Source organism: Pelobates fuscus, chromosome 1 (genome assembly GCF_036172605.1).
Source record: "Pelobates fuscus isolate aPelFus1 chromosome 1, aPelFus1.pri, whole genome shotgun sequence".
NCBI lineage: Eukaryota > Metazoa > Chordata > Amphibia > Anura > Pelobatidae > Pelobates > Pelobates fuscus.
In genome coordinates, this window is record NC_086317.1 from 337,735,552 (window position 1) to 337,756,078 (window position 20,527).

Sequence of the window (20,527 nt, forward strand, 5' to 3'; positions counted from 1 at the left end):
GCATTAGAATTTCTCATGTGTTACATATAATAAACGGCAATGTCAGATAAAACCTTTTAATATAATCATATGTTTCTTTATAGGATGCTGCTTCACTTGGATCTCAGAAAGGAGGCATCACAAAACATGGCTGGTTGTACAAAGGCAACATGAACAGTGCAATAAGTGTGACCATGAGGGTATGTTCCACATTCTGCCAGTGCCAGATAGTTACTCATTATCATGCCTCCCCAATTTCCATATTACAACTCATTCACAACTCATGCATACTACAACTCACCCTCAATGTCCACAAATTGTGGCTTATTCTCATACTACAAATCACATAATACACATAATATTCATAGGTCAGTAAGCACATGCCAAAGTACATGCCTTATTTTATTAAACCAGTAATGAGAGTAAATTTGTAATCTTCATACATAATATATATTGTTATATTGTATACATATGATATGTATTTTCTGAATTAAATGTTGCCTTACTCTACTTTCTGGAAAAACGGTTTTGGCATTTAAATAAAGAGCTAACATCAAATATTTATTTCTTCTTTCAGTCATTTAAAAGAAGATTTTTCCACCTAATTCAGCTAGGAGATGGCTCATATAACCTCAACTTCTACAAAGATGAGAAGATCTCTAAAGAACCTAAAGGATCAATATTCCTTGATTCTTGCATGGGTGTAGTACAGGTGAATGTTTCATTATTTTAATCTACATCTTAATCCTCTGTGACCTGAAGCATTGTATGCATGTAGTCATCACCTCAAATTAGAAGTAGTGCCACACTAGGGATATCGCCTTCTCTTGCAGCAAAAAAGGCAGATATGACTGTATAAAAAAAAAGTCCCCCACACACCCGTAACCTACCTCTTTGCCATAAAATACCTCCCAATGCCACGGTTGTCTGTCTGCCTTCCTTCCTTTCCATGCGTGGTGATGTGGCTATGGCCGGGTAGAGCTCTGCCGGATCAGAGCAGTTCTGGGTTTTAGCCCAACCTTTCCTCTTCGAGCGCTGGAACACATGCCAGGTGCCTGCGTTCCATGATTTTAGAACTTCTGCCCAGTATGTGCAAGGTGCAGAAGTTGTTTGTGTGTACACAACCTGCGGCTCGGAGGCTCTTTAGGTGGAATGTACATACCAGCTGTGATGCGATCCACCATGAGATCGCTGTGCTTTGGTGTCAAATTTAAACAGGAAGGCCTTGGAAACTTTAAATACCCAGCCACAACTACCTGGCAGCCAGGTACTGTTCAGATCTGTTGTAGGTATGCTCTCACCAGCCCTCCAGCACATCCTGAGGCCTAACCAGGTAAGACCTTTTTGCTTTTACTTTTTCTTTACTTTTCTAGTATATCTAATCCTGAAACCTTTGAGAAACCTTTTGAGAAAGGAAAATGTCTATCCAAGTCCAGACACCTTATCTGTGCATCCTTCAGTCCGCCTTTGCCTGATGGGTATAAAAAGATAATCTGTAATATTTTCTATAGGCAACAGAATAAGCTAAAACAAAGCTGAGATTTCCTCTTTCCTTTCTTGGTTCCAGTCCTGTCTCCAACGAACTTTTGATGAGAATTTTCGATGCTAAGGGAAGCAGTTATTCAAACAGCTCCGTCATCTGTAACCCCTGAATGGGGCCTAAGACCCTCTCAGAAAAATAGAAGCATCAACGGGAAGAGTCTTTATACCCAAGTACTGATTCCCCAGGTAGTTTTTCCAAAGATTCTGATGCATCATCTTATGAGGATTTTGCATTTTCCCAATAAATTCTTACATAAGCTCATTATATAACTTTCCTCATGTATGGAAGATAATCCAGACCTTTGCAAGCCTTAAAAAAAAAAAAATCTTTCTTGTTCGACCCTAGGTTTGAAAATCTCATGCTTAGTGATTGGAGATATCCTTTCAACAAGGTTTGTGTTAACAAACACTATAAAACTATATTTTCTGTTAAGGAAGAAGACAACAAGAAATTGGAAGAATTTCCGATAGACCGTGTACCATTGCGCAGTGTGGCAGGAAGACACTCTGCCTATTGGAGACTCAAGCGAGTTGCATGGACAAAATAACAGAAACTACTTTTTCTCACCAATGCTGCACAGAGTAAAACCTTGATTACGGGATCTTCTGTAGCTAAGGCATAACGCACCTGGTTGTACTAACTGGACAAAATATTTATGGGAAAATCAAATCCAGTTAAACTTCTGCAATGTATTAGAATGGCTTCTTATTTTTTGGCAGACTCTACTTCAGAAGCTCATAAACTGGTTGGAAAATCCATGGGACTTTCTACAGTAGCAAGAAGGGATGTCTGGCTGAGAGGATGATCTGCAGACTCTGCATATTAACACTCCTATATGTGATATGCCATTCGAACAGGGGAGACTGTTTGGTTCCATCTAGACGATCTTATAAAACAGATGACGAAAGGTAAAAAAGCACTCCTGGAATAGAAAAAAAGCATAGTTGGAACAAGATATTCTTCAATAAAAACAGATAATCTTACAGCGATTCATTTCTCAGTATCCGTGCACGCAGTTATCGAAGACAGCCTTTTGATTACAAGAACAAAGATAAATGCAAGTTCGTGGGAATGCAATATTCTGATGCCAAGACAGTAGCGGGAAAACTACTGGAGTTTAAAAATAAATTATATTACCACAGATGAATGGGTTCAGTCTGTTACAAAAAGGGTTTATTACATAGAATTCAAAAGTCTTCCTCAAAGTGGGTTTCTTTGTTCCACAGATAGATCTCCCATTATGTCAAGAAATCTGCATCTAGAAGTTCTAAACCTGGTCTAGAAGAGTCCTCGAAGAACATCATCTCAAAGATTTCTTCAAAGGGACTTAAGTAATTAGCTCATCCAAACCTTACAGTTAAACAGAAAATATTCCATATGGAGACCATCATCAGCCACGCATATCATCAAAGAAGGGGGCTGGTTGAGTTTTTTGGATCTAAAGGATGCCTACCTGCATATTCCCATTGCAAAAGAAAGCAGAACATTATGAAAAGAATACTATAGACACCAAAGCAACTTTAGCTTAATAAAGCAATTTTGGTGCATAGACAAAGCTGTCACGGTGGTGGTACGGAGACCGGGACCCCTGAGTGCCTGATGATGATGATGGGAGTTTCAGCGTGGAAATAGACTATCAGGGCCTGGTGCAGGGTAACAACACGCTCCCTGGTGTTGAGCACCAGCGTTTGTGCGGCCACATACCAGGGCCCTGATGCAGCTTCTGCGAATCCCAGGAGCTAGGAGCTTGATGATATGCAGACCTCCCAAGAACTGAATAAGGAGGCTCTGCAGCAGATATGTATCCAGTACTAGAAACAAGGCAAGACTAGAACAACCCAGAACCGGAGCAGGACAGAAAGCAGAACCCAGAACATGTATACAAGACATGAGGGAAACATGAACAGGGCAGGACAGAACTGTACATGAACTGTGAAGACAAAATAAAACAAGGCAAAACAATAAGAGACCTAACCAAGTACTATATTTGTAAAACATTGGAGATTTAGACATACATAAATGTATGCAGCCCACCACTGCGTCAAAGTTCTCCAATTATGGTGGGTCCTAACTGCCTAGATATGCATGACTAAATAAACAACAATAAAACACACACAGTACTTACCTGCAAAGAAAGGGGCAGAGGACATTAAAAACCAATGCCTGCAGGAACCGACTAAAACAAAAGGATTAGTGGAAAAGGAACGGGTGTGGCAACAAAAAAACAAACATTTAAAGGAATCCAGGATACTTCCAGGAACAGAATAAAGGCATGAACCCAGAAAACCTAGCATAAAGAAAACCAAACATAGAATAGAAAACCAGAAAAACTTAGAAAAACTAAACAAGAGTTGTAAAAAGAGTACTGTATACCAGAAACCAAGGCCACAAGTCTCCACAGAATAGGATGTGACACATGCCCCTGCATACCTCCCTGCATGTGATTTGCTTCCTAAACATTTTCTGCAAATAGAGAGCTAATGTTTAAACTTATTTTATTGCACGTTCTGTTTCATTTAGAATTTCTTATTTCCTGCTCTGTTAATAGCCTTGTAAATCCTACAGGAGCCGCATGTGTGTGATTCAAGTTCAATTTAGAGCAGGAGATAAAAACTTCTAAAGCAAGTTAACATCTGATCCATCCAAAACCTTTTTTTTTTCCCTCCAAGTTGGCCATATCATTCACAGCCAGGGGAGGTGTGTCTCGGGCTGCATTAACAGAAACAAAAGCGATTTAAATCCTTAATAGCAGAGAATAGAGACTGCTGGGTTATGATCAATACTTTAAAACTGCTTCATTAAGCTATTGACAAACAAGAAAAAATGGAGGGTACTAAAGATGGCATACTTGGTACTAAAGATGGCATACTAACAAATATTTCATCAAGGTGCTTTTTACAATTTTTTCATTAGTGGGCTAGTATAGATGTCTAAACAGTTATTGTTTTTATAAGATGATTTTTCGGTTTTTTTCTAAAGTACTATTTTTCTTTTTTTGTGGTTAGTTCTTGAAGTCCTGGCTGGACTTTCTTTTATCATGATTTATTAAAAGTTGTCTACTAATGCGTGGTAATTTACCCTTATAGTATTCCATCTTTAGTTCCAAGTGTTGCACCCTCCATTTTTTCTGGTTGGTCAATTGTTAACTACAGTGGTTACCCCCCATGTAGAAGGTTTGCACTGGCTCCAGCTCTTTCTTTTCTGTTTCTCCTTTTCTCTTTCAAGTCACTTGCTTCATTAAGCTAAAGTTGATTTGGTGCCTATAGTGTGCATTTCAGATTTTGGTTTTCGGTAAAAAGCAAACTTGTTCATTACCAGTTTAGAAGTCTTTCCTTTGGCCTTTCTTCTGCTCCTTAAGTTTTAATGGAAGTTATAGTAACTATTGCTGCAGCTTTGAGAAACAAAGTTCTTTACTTTGTTCTTTATCGTTATGATTGGCTATTGAAAGCAGACTCTGCAACAAAACTTCTTTAGTATTCCCAGACGAATTCAAAGTGTCTAGAAAAAAAACATGGCCGGATTCTAAAACAAAAAAATAGAATTGGTTCCCACAAGAAGAATTCAGTTTCTAGGTCTGAGCATAGATTCCTCTCTCATGAAGATTTCCCTTCCTATAGGACGAAGTTAAGGGTGGTATTAACAGCTCCAACGAAAAAGACAATCTGTACTAGATCAATTTATGAAAATGTTGCCCGATAAGATGAAACGTTTCACTTAGGTGGCTGGGGAGCATACATGGCAAACCTGTTTGCCAAAGGCCAGTGGACAAATCGGGTTTCCACATGATCCTTAAACTTCAGGGAACTAAAAGCAGTATGGGTTGCTCTCTTAAGTTTCAAACACCTCATTCTCCATCAACATGTTCGATTCACTCAGCCAGTGCCACTAGCCAAGCAAAGAGGGGACCCATTTATCTTCTGGAGAATCTCTGTGCAAAGATAATGCTGTGGACAGAATTCCATATTCCATCTTTGACGGCAGTCCATATAAAAGGGAAATTGAACATCCTGACAGATGCGCTAACCAGGAATCATCTGATACAGGCAGGGCTCGAGTCCTGCAGGAACGCGTGGGAACGGTGTTCCTGCACTTTTTTTTAGAAAGTCCTGCAGGCACTCAGGGGGCGGCAAAAAATGCCGCCCCCAAATGCCCCTGTGTTTCCCCTGTCATGGGGGGCCCAAGAGGTGCCCTAATGGCCACCTGAAGGACCCCCCCAGCCGGCTCTTGTCTTGCTGTTAGAAGCGGCGAGGGAGCTGTGTTCTCTCTGCTCCCTCTCGCCGCGCGCTGTTTGCTGATGCTGGGAGCCGGAATATGACGTCATTTCCGGTTCCCGGCATCAGTAGACAGCCCACGCGGCGAGAGGGAGCAGAGGACACAGATCCCTCGCGCGTCTGACAGCGAGACAAGAGCCGGCCGCACTGAAGCCCCACTGGACCCCAGGGACAGGTCCACGCCAGCTCTCCAGGTAGGGAGGCTGGGTGGACATTTTTAATAAAAAAAAATGCAATAATTCTTGTGTGTCTGTGAGTGTATGTATGTGTGTGTGTATGTGTCTGGGAGTGCGTGTGTGTGCGTGTGTGTGTGTGTCTGGGAGTGCGTGTGTGTGTGTCTGGGAGTGCGTGTGTGTGTGTCTGGGAGTGCGTGTGTGTGTGTCTGGGAGTGCGTGTGTGTGTGTCTGGGAGTGCGTGTGTGTGTGTCTGGGAGTGCGTGTGTGTGTGTCTGGGAGTGCGTGTGTGTGTCTGGGAGTGCGTGTGTGTGTCTGGGAGTGCGTGTGTGTGTCTGGGAGTGCGTGTGTGTGTGTCTGGGAGTGCGTGTGTGTGTGTCTGGGAGTGCGTGTGTGTGTGTCTGGGAGTGCGTGTGTGTGTGTGTGTCTGGGAGTGCGTGTGTGTGTGTCTGGGAGTGCGTGTGTGTGTGTGTGTCTGGGAGTGCGTGTGTGTGTGTCTGGGAGTGCGTGTGTGTGTGTGTCTGGGAGTGCGTGTGTGTGTGTGTCTGGGAGTGCGTGTGTGTGTGTGTCTGGGAGTGCGTGTGTGTGTGTGTCTGGGAGTGCGTGTGTGTGTGTGTCTGGGAGTGCGTGTGTGTGTGTGTCTGGGAGTGCGTGTGTGTGTGTGTCTGGGAGTGCGTGTGTGTGTGTGTCTGGGAGTGCGTGTGTGTGTGTGTCTGGGAGTGCGTGTGTGTGTGTGTCTGGGAGTGCGTGTGTGTCTGGGAGTGCGTGTGTGTCTGGGAGTGCGTGTGTGTGTGTGTCTGGGAGTGCGTGTGTGTGTGTGTCTGGGAGTGCGTGTGTGTGTGTCTGGGAGTGCGTGTGTGTGAGTGTCTGGGAGTGCGTGTGTGTGAGTGTCTGGGAGTGCGTGTGTGTGTGTGTCTGGGAGTGCGTGTGTGTGAGTGTCTGGGAGTGCGTGTGTTTGAGTGTCTGGGAGTGCGTGTGTTTGAGTGTCTGGGAGTGCGTGTGTGTGAGTGTCTGGGAGTGCGTGTGTGTGAGTGTCTGGGAGTGCGTGCGTGTGAGTGTCTGGGAGTGCGTGCGTGTGAGTGTCTGGGAGTGCGTGCGTGTGAGTGTCTGGGAGTGCGTGCGTGTGAGTGTCTGGGAGTGCGTGTGTTTGTGTGTATGTGTGTGTGTATGTGTGTGTCTATCTGTGAATTTGTGTGTGTGTGTTTGTGTGTTTGTGTGTGTGTGTTTGTGTGTGTCTATCTGTGAATTTGTGTGTCTGTGAGTGTACGTGTGTGTCTGTAAGTGTATGTGTGCACCTGAGTGTGTGTACGTGTTTATATATGCATACAAGTTTTGGGGGTTTTTTTTGGTGGTGGGGTGGGGGTGGAACTCGAGTGAGTTCCCACACTTTATTCCCCAGGACTTGACCCCTGGATACAGGGAGATTGGTCACTCACACCTCAAACGTCAGTTTCTGTCTGGAGGTTGTTCATCATTTTGGCAAAACAGAAGTAGATCTTATGGCCTCAATAATCAATAGGGAAGTCATGAAATTTGCCAATTGCCTCAATTAAAGGATTGTTTTCCTGACACTATGTCATCCTTGGGGGACCCTCACCCTAAAAACCCCTTCAGCCACTTACCGTAATCCGGCATCGTGCTCCCTCGGCGCTGGCGACCTCTCCTCCCCCGCCGACGTCAGCTCCCAAGTGGAATGCGCATGCGCGGCAAGAGCCGCACGCACATTTTAACAGTCCATATGAAAGCATTTCTCAATGCTTTCCTGTGGACATTCTGCACGCTGGATGCAATTTTCGCATCCAGCGTCCCAGAAGTGCCTCTAGCGGCTGTCAGGAAGACAGCCACTAGGGGTTGGATTTAATCCTGCAATGTAAACTGCTATGTTTACATGTGAAGGGTTAAAACCTGAGGGACCTGGCACCCAGACTACTCCATTGAGCTGAAGTGGTTTGGGTGACTATAGTGTCCCTTTAATGGCTCAGACAGTCCAGATTTCATAGGTGCCTTATCAATTCCTTGGGATTTTCATCTGGTATATGTATTCTTTCCAATTCCCTTGATTTTAAGAGTTCTACAGAAGATAATCCACAAGATGGCAAAAGTAATTGCAATAACACCTTTCTGGCCCAGGAGAAGTTGGTTTTCTCTTCTCATGAACCTATCAAAGGGAATATTTTGGCGCTTTCCTTTGTCAGAAAACATCTTAGAATATTGCCTAGTGGATCTGAAGACACTAACAACATTCAAACTCAGAGCATGTCTGAACAGCAGATTTTATGTTCCAAATGCTTATGTCCTGGTGTCATATATATTCTGTTTTCAGCAAAGAAAGCGCTAACTGGTAAAAAGTATTCCATAATTTGGTTAAAGAAAATAACTGGTGCTTCGCAGTATATAGATCCAGCTCCTATTCCATACATTCTGAGGTTGCCAGGTTCTTCATAGCAGTTTTTAACTTGCTTCCTACTATTGGGAAATTACCCCTCCTAGTGCTGTCTGCCCTCTACGAGCCTACATTTGAACCATTACAGGAGTGTCAATTAAAGGACCACTATAGTGCCAGGAAAACAAACTTGTTTTCCTGGCACTATAGGGTCATTGGGTCCCCCCCACCCTCAGGGACCCGCTCCCACTGGGTTGAAGGGGTTAAAACTCATTCAGCCACTTAGCTTTCTCCAGTGCCAGGCTCCCTCGGTGCTGGGGAAGTCTCTCTCTGCTGACGTCTGCTCCGAATGCGCATGCGCGGCAAGAGCCACGCGCGCATTCAGACCGCTCATAGCAAAGCATTACTGAGTGCTTTCCTATGGATGTCAGCGTCTTCTCACTGTGATTTTCACAGTGAGAATCGCAGAAGCGCCTCTAGCGGCTGTCAATGAGACAGCCAATAGAGGCTGGATTAACCCTCAGTGAAAGCTGAAAGATGGTATTCCTGATTGCTATTCCATCAGCTAAGCATAGGGGAACTGCAAGTTCTATCTGCTCTCTCTCTTTATCTAATGTTCCATCTGGATAAGGTGAAGTTAAAGCTACAGCCTTCTTTTTCATTTCCCCATGCACAACATTTGTCAAAATCCACGAAATGAAATAAATTCCACTGTCTGGACGTTAAAAGGACGTTACAAGAACTCTTCTGACTTATGTGGAAAGAACTAGGAAAATTGCAGACTAAACATTTCTTTGTCCTCAACCAGGGTCACAAGAAAGGATTGATGGCATTCAAAGTATCTTTGGCCAGATGGATAAAAGAAGCTATATATTCGGCTTAGAAATCTTGCTTATCTGCTCCATTTCATATTAAAGCTCATTCCACAAGAACAATTTCAACCTCTTGTGTATCAAAAGCCTTCACTTCCACACATTTGCTAAACAATACATGTTAGACATAGAGGCCTATGAGAACCTGTTTTTTGGGCTTCAAGCTATTGTGTATTACTGTAAAAACAAAGAATATGAGAATTGAGAATGGGCAAAATCTTAGAAAAACTCTGCAGCTTCGGTTAGTCCCTGCTCAGGTCTCAAACATATTTTTGCTCACTTTTTTGCCGTAAAAACAAAAAAAACTTTCAAATCATTTGCATATCAGACTGATCCCAGCCTTAAGGGCAGACCAGAACCAAAAAATTCTTAGATTCCCTTTGCATGAGTGATACAGCAACTACGAACAGTCACTCTGGCTTTCTTTGGGTCTTGTCAAGGGTAACTGATATCTCTCTAGGCAGCGTTAGCGCTTAATCCACTTCTGGATTACCCCTTTTAGCTTAGGGAGAGTCCAAGCAAATGCATTGCAAAAAAAAACAGAAAATATGAGAACTCTGAGAATGGGAAATGCTTAGAGAAACTCAGTAGCTTGCCCTTCGATTAGACACCGCTCCGGTATCACACATGTTTTTGCTCACTTGAGCCATTACAAAGAGAACCTATACAATTTGTGTTTCAGACTGATCCCAACCATAAGCGTAGTATAGAACTATTTATTCAACAGTGGAATTTACATAGAAATTACAGTTTCCCCTTTAAAATGGAAATGCATTTGAGTATTAAGAACTTACTGAAATTCTTGGAAATTTGTGATATTTAAGCACTATGAGTATGTGGAGCAATTTAACAGTAACGTTTTGTTTAGACTACAACTGTTTGTTGTAACCATTGTCAATTATTTATTTTTTTTTAATTTTTTTTTATTGTCTTTACGGTGCATTTCTTTAGCTGTGTTCTGCCCTTTTACTTGCATGACATTGCTGGTTTTTATCCTCTGTTTACGTTTTCCTATTGCTCAGTGAGTCCTCTATCTCAAACAGACAGTAATAATTTAATGGTGATTCTGTTTATGTGAAAGAACAGTGAGAGAAATTAGGACAATTAAGTAAAGTCAAATATTCAATCGTGTCAAAACCATTTTGGCATGTTGGAACGAGACCTGATGAGGGTCCTGCTCCATGGCAATGTACAGATCATCCTTCCAAAACAAACTTAATTAAACTAGTACCAATTATAAAAAGTACACTTACAGTAAATATATTCTGAAGGCCAAGGAGAATTATAGAAACAAATTGCAGTTGTAATTGAGAATTAAAAGGAGAAATTTGTCCCAGATAGCTGCATCCTGAAAGAGCAAATTAGCAGGCCTCTTTCTGTTCTGAGGAAGTGGGATCTCTCTGGGGAGTGGGAGTGTGAATATTTAGCCACGTGTTTCGTGGTAAAAGGAGTAACTCTTCTCTCACTTGGCTATTGCACTTGAATTAAATAAAAAAAAAAAATATTGAATAATATTTAAACCAGCATTGCTATTGTGTCAATTTCTTAAATTAGTATCTTGCACATTTGGTGGAGGGGGGAACCTCCTCTTCTGCTATAATGTAAGGCTGCTAGTCCAACATTTCACAATCTTGGCTATATTTCCATCTATTTCCATATCATTACATTTGGTCTGTCCACAGCATGAAATCAGCACTTCCACACACTTCAAGGTAAAATGAGACCATGTAAAATAACAATAGCCAGCACTTTCTAAATGCAAGTGTATGTTCTTTCAGAAAGGGATAGATGCGGGAATGTATACATAACAATAGCCAGTACTTTCTAAATACAAGTGTATGTTCTATCATAAAGGGATAGATGCGGGAATGTATATATGTATTGGGTATATATCTCTAAATGCTAAATATCTACATGTGGTTGGATACAGATTGTCTGTCTGTACAAAATGTAAGCATGAGAAGGCTGACACCAGTTTCATACATTGCTCTCAAACTGTTCTTACAAGACACGTACACTCTAAAAATAATTTCTAACTTGAAGCTTTCTCCTTAATTTAATGTAAATCTAATCGTGTGTAAAAAATAAATAAAATTGGTTCTAAGGGTCTTTCTCTTTGATTTCACATTGCATTTCAAAACAAATGCATCTTCAGTGATTTATGCAAACTACAAATCTGAATCCACTATTTATTTATTTTTATTTTTTTTTTAGAACAACCGGGTCAGGCGCTTTGCATTCGAGCTTAAGATGCAAGACAAAAGCAGTTATCTTTTGGCTGCAGACAGTGAGACCGAAATGGAAGACTGGATAAGTACATTAAACAAAATTCTGCAACTGAACTTTGAAGCTGCTATGCAAGAAAAGCGAAACGGCGAGTCTCATGAAGGTAAAACAGGTCACTGTTTGCTTAACCTGCTTGAAATTCTCATTTAATGTTTAAAAGAGTGCTTATTTCACAGTTTAAGAAGACTGAGATTGATTTGCTTGCACGAGCGAGAGTTTAAGTGTGTGTGTGGTTGCAAAGGCATACAGAATAAATATTTCATTAACGCTGTCCTGCCGGAATACATGTCGTTAAAATACTCACACACTGGTTCACTGCTGTTATTACTAGAACTGGTGCTTTGCATGGTCTGACATGACTAATGACTGTCAACCACAGCTACGGTTGCTTTTCACTGTTAGAATAGCTTTTTCTTAATGGGCAGATGGTACGTGGAAAGCACATTTGAGGATCATCTGTTTTCTATTTTCCAATTGTGTGAACTGATGACGTTAACAACTGTTAAAAATAGGATGTTAAAATCCTTTACTTTGCTGTAAAGCGGAGCTTTTCTGTCTAGTTTCAATTTTTAATGTGGTGGCGTTAATCCATGCCAGCCTTTGCTGTTTGCATTAGCAACATGGCACTGAAAGGATAGCAGTAAAAAAAAAAATCAAATTACACTACATTACAGTTCAGCTTTTCCTATTATATGTAACCTTACGCCTCATGCATATAAATACCAGATTTTGGAACGTAAAAATGCTAATTTATTTTCTTAATTGAGACTTTTTTTCACTAACTGGTATTTAAACATGTCAAAGCTGATAGTGTGTGTGTTCGTTATAAAAATGTCTTTGTAAGGTGTTAATGTTAAATGTAGAAAAAAAAATATGATTTTTATTATAATATTATATATGATGCATGGTAAAATAGATGTGTATTATATGTATTTAGTGAATATATATATATATAAATTTTTTCCCCCAGATGATGAACATGGCAAGTTTGAAAATTCATCTTCAGGTCTTGATAGTTACCTCCCTGATAAGGTGCGTACTCAGCATTTATGTCATTTCTGATTCTGATGCAGAATTGTAAATCTCTAGCGGTAGCAATTTATGAGTTACAGGTGACATCTGTCAAGTTACTAGAAATGTATCTTTCTTTTCTTTTCTTTTCTTTCTTTCTTGAATTCCATACTTAAGGTTCCCATGGTTCACCATTCCAAGGTGGAATGAACAAGTTATAATTTTCTATGACCAATTACGTATAATACATATTGTACAACTGTATTAAAATTATTGATTTTATTAAGTTGCTTTATGGTTGCCATAACGAAAGAGGATGTGGTCCACCTTTAGTAGTGTGTGATTGCCCATGGTACTGGCAACAGGTAGGATTGTTTCCCTGATCTACGTGTGTAGCACAGAAAACAGCTCAAGCAAGAAAATACAGTATTGTACATTAAAGCTAGCACTTTCTGGTGGTGACACCCATCGGATATCTTTATAGGTATGCTTGATCTGTGGGCATAGAGGGCACTGGTGCATGACTTCACCCATATGTGATCAATCATCCCACAATGTCATAATGCATTCATACTATTCTAACACCTGTGGTTTTACTTTCTTCTTTGGAGAAAGGGATCTTATTTTGTTAAATTATAAAATGGAATTTGGCACTTTAAAAAAAAAAAAAAAAAAAAAAAATGATTTTGATTTTGTTATATGGCATCTGGTTTAATTTGGGAATGCCACAGTGATTTGCTCTGGCCAATACATACAAGGCGAATGCCTCAATAATACTCTTTTTGTTTGCACAGTTATTTCACTTTTTATATTATTTGTAAGTTTTTATTTGCATGCACATAGATTTTACTAATAATCTAGATAGCAGCTGTAATTCATATCAACTTTTATTCATTGCAGATTTTCTAAACGTACATCAAACCCCTGTTAGGATGTTCTGAGTTAAGCATTTTAAACCAAGTGCCGTAGAGGGCCACGTTTTAACACAAGTGATTGAAATCTTCATAAAACATACTGATCTTTATAGGATGTTACATTTTGGCAGACACTTTGTTATAAACATATATCCGCTAGAAAACCTCAGGTTTTCTTTCTTTTGGTCTGGTGTATGCCTTTGGGAACTGGAATTTATTTAGAGATGTTTTCTGTTCAGGAAGGAGATCTGTTTCTGAGTAAATTGTTTCCAATCTCATTTGCTCTGGTGTGGATGGATGAAGCTAGTTTTAAATTTGTATTATTTATTGGAACCTTTATATCCACCTAAATGCTAAATATCGTTTGGCTGCCAAGTTTGCATTCTCGGCATTTCATCTTCCAAGCTTTATCGTTATGATTTGCCCATGTGGTTATTAATTATATATGTAAATCTTAAACCTTGCCAAACCATCATTAACAATTTTTTTAAGTCTGAAAAGCATTTTCAAACTCTTTACCAATGTAGAGTTAAACGGTTACTCAAAGCTTCTTCTTAACCCATCTTCATTTTACTGTCACTTAAACTTTGCCCCATTTAAAACCAAAGAAACGATAAAATACATGAAAAACTAAACTTCAATCCAGACGTGGTCCAGACGTGGCCCAGCCTAGTTCTTTCTGAAAGCGCTCCCCACTTACTAAGCTAAAATGCTGCACATACAGACTGCTTGTTCCATAACCACGTCTAAAAGCAGAAATGGTCATATTGGTTGGAGTAAACCTTTAAATCTGGCATATAAACAAACAAAATGGGCTTCCTTAAAAACAATACTATATAAACTTTTTTCTTTGTATTAAATCTTTTCAAACTCGGTAAGGTAAGACTGAAATAATGATCTTTATTTGATTTCTTGCTTTCAGTTCATTTCTATATGGTGTTTTTTTTATTGTCAAATCTAGGGCCTGTCTCTTATATTCTCCCCTCCCCCATGGTTTTATCCAAACTTCTAGGTAAACAAATTGGTATAGAAGTAAGACAGGCTGAGATGGCACTGATTTTTAAGTTGATAATGGATACTGCAAGACAAAGTGTATTCACACTACATTGGGGGAAGTATAGACTGACTTTCCCTGAACTAATATAATTAAGCTGGCTTAATTATACCAGATTTATTCCTTTTGGTTGTGTCAGTTTATTGATCAAGTATTGTCTTATGTCTTGTTGTTCTTGTAAATATCAGATGGGATTCTATATATAGATATTGTGCAAACCTCAAAACCAATAAGGTTTTAGACATTGTCCCTTGGGCATTTAGAGCAGACTTGTTAATGATTTTGGAGTAAAATTTTTTGCATTTTAAAGTCTTAAACAGGTTTAATAGATTTTTTTTCTAATTACATATTTGGTTTAAATATTATTGTTGTAGGATACTAGTTCTGTATTTGAATATAATTCGTAACTACATGGCTGATAAATATGTGGGCATGTATATTAAATTATAATTTTGTTAGAGACTTAGGGGAGATGCCCTTAGTCTCTATAACTCATATATACATATAAGTATATTGTGGTGGAAAGTGAATAGTAATGACCTATGTCTAGGATATAGTTCTTGGAAACATTTCTCATATGAAAACATGGATTTTGTCAATGTAAAATCTGGGCTGTTTTATCCAGTAGGAAATACGATGGCTTACCTGAGACTTATCAAAAGGGGCCTATTGGTAAAATTCTGTTACCGCATGTATTGGAAGCATAAAAATATGTATCTCAAAGCAGATAAAGGCTGGTCTGTGCCAATATTTATCACAGTAAATGAAGTGAAGAAATATGGTTTGCTAAACTGCAGACAATTATTGCTCCTCTACATGATTCCAGTTGGGTGAAAATGATTTGAAGTAAATCTTTAGCTTTATTTAAAGGAACACTATAGTGTCAGGAATACAAACGTGTATTCCTGACACTATAGGTTTAAAATCACCACTATTTAGGCTCCTATTCCCCCTTTCCTGTCTTTGAAAGGTGAGACTACTCTGCTTCTTTCCAGCACTGCGCAGGTCTTGTTGCACCTAGCATCTCCTCTGCTCTGCCTCCTTGGCTGAGTTAATACGATTTGATTGACATTGCATCAGTGCATCTATAGGAGGAACACTCATAGTCTTCATGCAGAGCACATTGTGCAGCACTGACCCAGGGAACACCTCTAGGTAGTCGTTTGACTACCACTAGAGGTGTTCCTAGGCAGTAGTGTAAACACTGCCATCTCTCTGAAAAGTTAGTGCTTACATGAAAAAGAATGCAAGGACATGCGATAACTACTAGAACAACAACATTAAGCTGTAGTTGTTCTAGTGACTATAGAGTCCCTTTATTAGTTACTGGTATAGTTGCCTGTGCACATTAGTGGTTTAAAATGGAAGCATATTTCAGAAACCTAACTTTATACCACTCGTTGGTATAAAATGCATTGTGATTAGTTATATTGATTGCTATAAATGTTGAAAGCATTTACATGCAAGAAAATATAAATGGCGCAAACAGTGACAGAGTAACGGCAAGCTCTACGCAAAAAGGAAAAACAAAAAAGCCGACCCGACTCCAGAGTCCCTAGAGGAATAGAGTGGGGATAGAACAGCCCTTTAACGTCTGATGTTAGATGACGTAGCTGTAGCGAGGGATTTTAAATGGTCTCAATGATTCTTTTTTTGAAAAAGGGAATAGGATGGACATCTTTCTGGCAAACACTATGCCCTAGGACAAGACCTAATCCTGTAGCGGCATATGCCAATGATTTTGCTCTCACAATTGCAGACCATGGACAGCCCTTGTCCCCATTGTTTGAGGAGATATGCACATTTTGTTTGGTTTCAGGCTATAGAGTAAATGTTGAGAAGTCCAATGCCGATACAGCTAACAGCTGCCGACATTGTGAGGGTGAGAGCCGAATATAACTTGCAAATTAGCAAGGTCATTTAGTGTCTCGGTATTGTTACATCAGAGAGGAGTCCTCTCTACAGAGCTAACTACCATGCACTTATCTAAACTATCAGGAAAGACCTAGAGAAATTATGAGATAAACCGATATCTTTGATGAGCTGTATGCATAGCACCAAAAGTAATGTACTTTCCAGGTTACTCTTCTGTTGCAAGCATTACCGCTGGTTTTAACGAGGGATGAACTCAAAAACACACAATTCTTAATAGATCATTTCATCTGGAATAACAAGAGGCATAAACTGGCGTGCATCATGTTATTTAGACCCAAATCGAGGAGTGGGTTGGGGTTGCCCACTCTTCTAATGTAATATTCAGCACAATTGGCTCAGGTGGTAATGAGGCATACACCTGTGGGTGAGAGATGCTGGGTGGAACTGGAGGCCCAGATGATGGGGTCGTACTTGCCAGTGTTTTACATGTGGCTCATAAAGAGGCAAACGGTCTTGCTGCTTACAGACTGCCCCAGTGTTGTGGCCTCCTTGTCAATATGGGATAAAATTAGAAATAAATATCAATTGCACTTCAGTCCGTTGCCTACAATCGCAGTTTAATAGCGACTTTCCTCCCCGAATGCGACATAAAGGTACTTTCAGATGTGGGAGACTGAGGGGTAGTAAGATTCGAGACTATGAAAGAAAGACTCCCATTAACCACTCAAGACGTTCATTGCTTTTCTTCAAATAAGGGACTTTCTGCTTTAGAATGTAATGAAAGATATGGAAAATCAATCTCTTATGGACTCTAAAAATGTATGCCTCCAAGGGAAATGTTACAAGGGTCTGATCTTGAGGATATGTAAGCATATTTGTTCACAGGCATAGGAGTGGGGCCCAATGAGGTACATCCAGCAATGGGAGTAGGACTTAGGTGGAGAGATCGAAGGCGTTGATTGGGTGGAGATCTAGGGGGCAGCAACAAAGGTATCGGTTTGTGTTCTCACAGGAGCAAATTCAATTAAGGTGGCATACAACACCGGTGCAGCTGTATGTAATGGACACGGTACTGAATGCTGTCTGCTAGAGGCTCTGTGGGAACATGCATACCTGTGGAGGGTATGCATGTCCTCTCCTAGCGAAATTCTGACTCTTGCAAACATAATTCACTAAGATCACACTAGCAGATAGGTGGGCGCTGGCGGACAATTGGATAAAACCAGAGGCTCCAGTGATAAAGGAGGTCCATGTCAAAATCAATGAGAATAACCTGATGGATCAGTTAACTGTGACAATACGGAATACATTACCCTCATTTCACAAGATATGGGAACCATGGAATGATTACAAGGAGGTTCACTCAGATTAGCACGAGACTAGAATGGTAGCTCCCGTCGCTGTGGAATTACCCATCCTGTATCCCCCTCCCTTTCTCCCCAGTATCCTAGTTTATACCTTCATTATACCATAACAAAAAGTATGTACGCAACGGCAAGAGTGGTGTCTGGCAGAAAAGGAACACGGAATTGATTGTTTTGGAGACCGTATTGGCACAGCTAATAATATACTGCACACTTGTATTGTCTGGCATTCGTGTATTGTGTACCACAAAGAATAGAACAAAAAAGAAATTTTAATTTTTGTAACATTTATTTTTCTGCCAGACATCCCTAGCACTGTCTATGCCTAATACATTCATTCATGGTTGTTGTTTTTTTCTTCATGAGTTGATCTGTTTGTGGTTGTGAATGGTGCTCGGAGAGTGACCTAATTTCAAGTCCATTGCATCATGGTCCGTGCATGATGCTTGGAAAGTCTCTGTAGATCAGATAAATTGTCTGCAGTATTAAGATATCAGTCACATTACAACAATCCCTTAAAAGGATACTCCAGGCACCAATACAGATTTAATAATTTGGTAATGGCGGTTCTACCGTCAGTACCGCTGCAGCCGTCCAGCACAGGTTGGGAACTGCAGGGTGAGGGGGTCCATCAGGTAGCCCTTGCGCTTAGTGTCACCTGGTACGTGTCTTCAGGGGCTCAGTTGTGTGCTGCGCCGCTTTCTTCCAACTGACACAGACCCTGCCGTGTGGGGGGAGGAGAGGACAAGTCCCTAACTCCCAACAGCCCCAGCAAGCAGAAGCCAACCAAAAGGTTGGCTAATATTTGTACCTTTATGTGTGCTTTTGTGTGTCTTCCCAACAGCCCCAGCAAGCAGAAGTAAAAAACATGGGAAGCTGAAGGGTGGCTAAAATTTTGACCTGTATGTGAGTGTTTGTGTCTGTGTGTCTTTAGTGTTTGTATCTGTATGTGTGTCATTGTGTGCAGCAGTGTGTGTATCTGTATGTGTGGCAGTGTTTGCATTTGCGTATCTGCATGTGTAGCAGTGTGTGTGTCTGTGCATCGGCATGTTCTGCAGTATCAGTGTGTCTGTTAATCTTCATATGTGTCAGTGTGTATCTCTGTCTGTACATCTGTATGTTTGTCAGTGTTTGTTTCCGTGTCAGTGATTGTATCTATATGTATGTATTACACTACACATACATGTATCTATATGTATGTATCTGTTTGAATATAAAAAAAAATAATCCAGGCACTCCAGCGTATTCCAAAATGTAGGCAATCTTTATTGGAACAAGCTTGACAAAGGCCCTAAGGGGTCGAAACTTTGCTTTTTGGTTCTTTGTTCCAATAAAGATTGCCTACATTTTGGAATACGCTGGAGTGCCTGGATTATTTTTTATATTCAAATGCTACAATTGGTCCTTTTTGGTACTGGGACTTATCCACTAGAGCACCCTGATTTCCAGACGAAGGATTGAGTGCACTTCCATCACCTACATATAGTGTTTGTATCTGTGTCTGTACATATGCATGTGTCAGTTTGTGTGTGTGTGTGTATGTATGTGTGTGTGTATATATATATATATATATATATATATATATATATATATATATATATATATATATATGTATATGTATGTGTATATATATATATATATACACACACACAACTATTTTAATTTCAAACAGTTTGCTAATATGAGGGGTTCAATTTGTGGAAATGGGTTACCAATTGGTGCAGAAATGAAAAAAAGGTTGGGAAACATAGCCTTAGATAGGAAGTTGTTTTTGAGTTCGGCATGCTTATAGTGCAACATTCTGAAAAACATGTATTTTCGTTTGGCAAAAACGTTAAAATATCTAAGCATGCAAAAATCCTCTGCATATTAATGATGCATTTCAGGCCATTTCCAGGTAATTTCTAGCTACTGTGACCTCCTGTAGATTAGGGAAACATGTGACCCTTAATTCAAAAAAGTGGTCCCTCCAAGAAAAATAGTAGGAGAGAGGGGCACATAAAAATCCCCCACCTACTGTACATCAACTACTGTTCGGATTGGCTGTGAGTTTGTAAAGCACAAAAAAGCCCCTCATTTGAAATAGCTGTTTTTGCATTGGTGCCTGAAGTGCAGCTTTAGCTTGCCATATTTGTTCCCTTTAAGCCTCATTAACTTGGGAACAGTCATATTAGATGCAGATGTCATTGAATTTATAACCCTTCCAGGCTCTATTGCTTACACATATTGTACAACCACTTCCTCACCAAACTCTTAAGTTCAAGGGTTCATGATTTCCTGGTGTGGTTAAGTGGTTATAAGACTGGGTAGTCAACTCTGGTTTGGCCAGGACCTTCACATCTGGAATTAAGCGAATATTTTCGCTGCAACTCAGCTGTTTTAATTTTAGCAATAAAAAAAAGTTTTACTGCATCATGTGTTTGGTTGGTAACTGTAAACGCTTCTAATATTTAACAGAAACAAATGACACTGCAGATATCCAAATGGCCAGTGCAAAAAAGACTGCAGACCAAAATTCATATTAATGCTACTACATACCTCTAGTTTTTCTCTCACTGTCTTCGTCATGACCTTCACAATATTTTTCTTATTTATTGTCCCTGTGCTACTTTTTACGGTCTACTCTCTTCGTCCACCATCCTTTGCTTTTGAATGCCCTTTCTCTTACATTTAATTATGTATAGTGCCCTATATAAATGTTATCTATGACACCTGTTTTGTACATCATTCAATGGATCATGCTGATATTATTTCTTCTTCCATTCTCAGACCTCAGTGATTGGAATTTTATATTTGATCATG

General features: G+C 40.1%; 1 protein-coding gene across 16 annotated transcripts in view; it reads left to right on the forward strand.

The window, feature by feature from the left end:
• DOCK9 (dedicator of cytokinesis 9) overlaps positions 1 to 20,527 on the forward strand; it is a 266,617-nt gene that overhangs the window by 121,455 nt on the left and 124,635 nt on the right. For all 16 annotated transcript variants that reach the window (XM_063425570.1, XM_063425524.1, XM_063425509.1 and 13 more), the window contains exons 6-9: positions 84 to 179; positions 557 to 691; positions 11,436 to 11,610; positions 12,478 to 12,539. In XM_063425570.1, the coding sequence (XP_063281640.1) occupies positions 84 to 179; positions 557 to 691; positions 11,436 to 11,610; positions 12,478 to 12,539 (468 nt within the window). The remainder of the gene's footprint in view (positions 1 to 83; positions 180 to 556; positions 692 to 11,435; positions 11,611 to 12,477; positions 12,540 to 20,527) is intronic.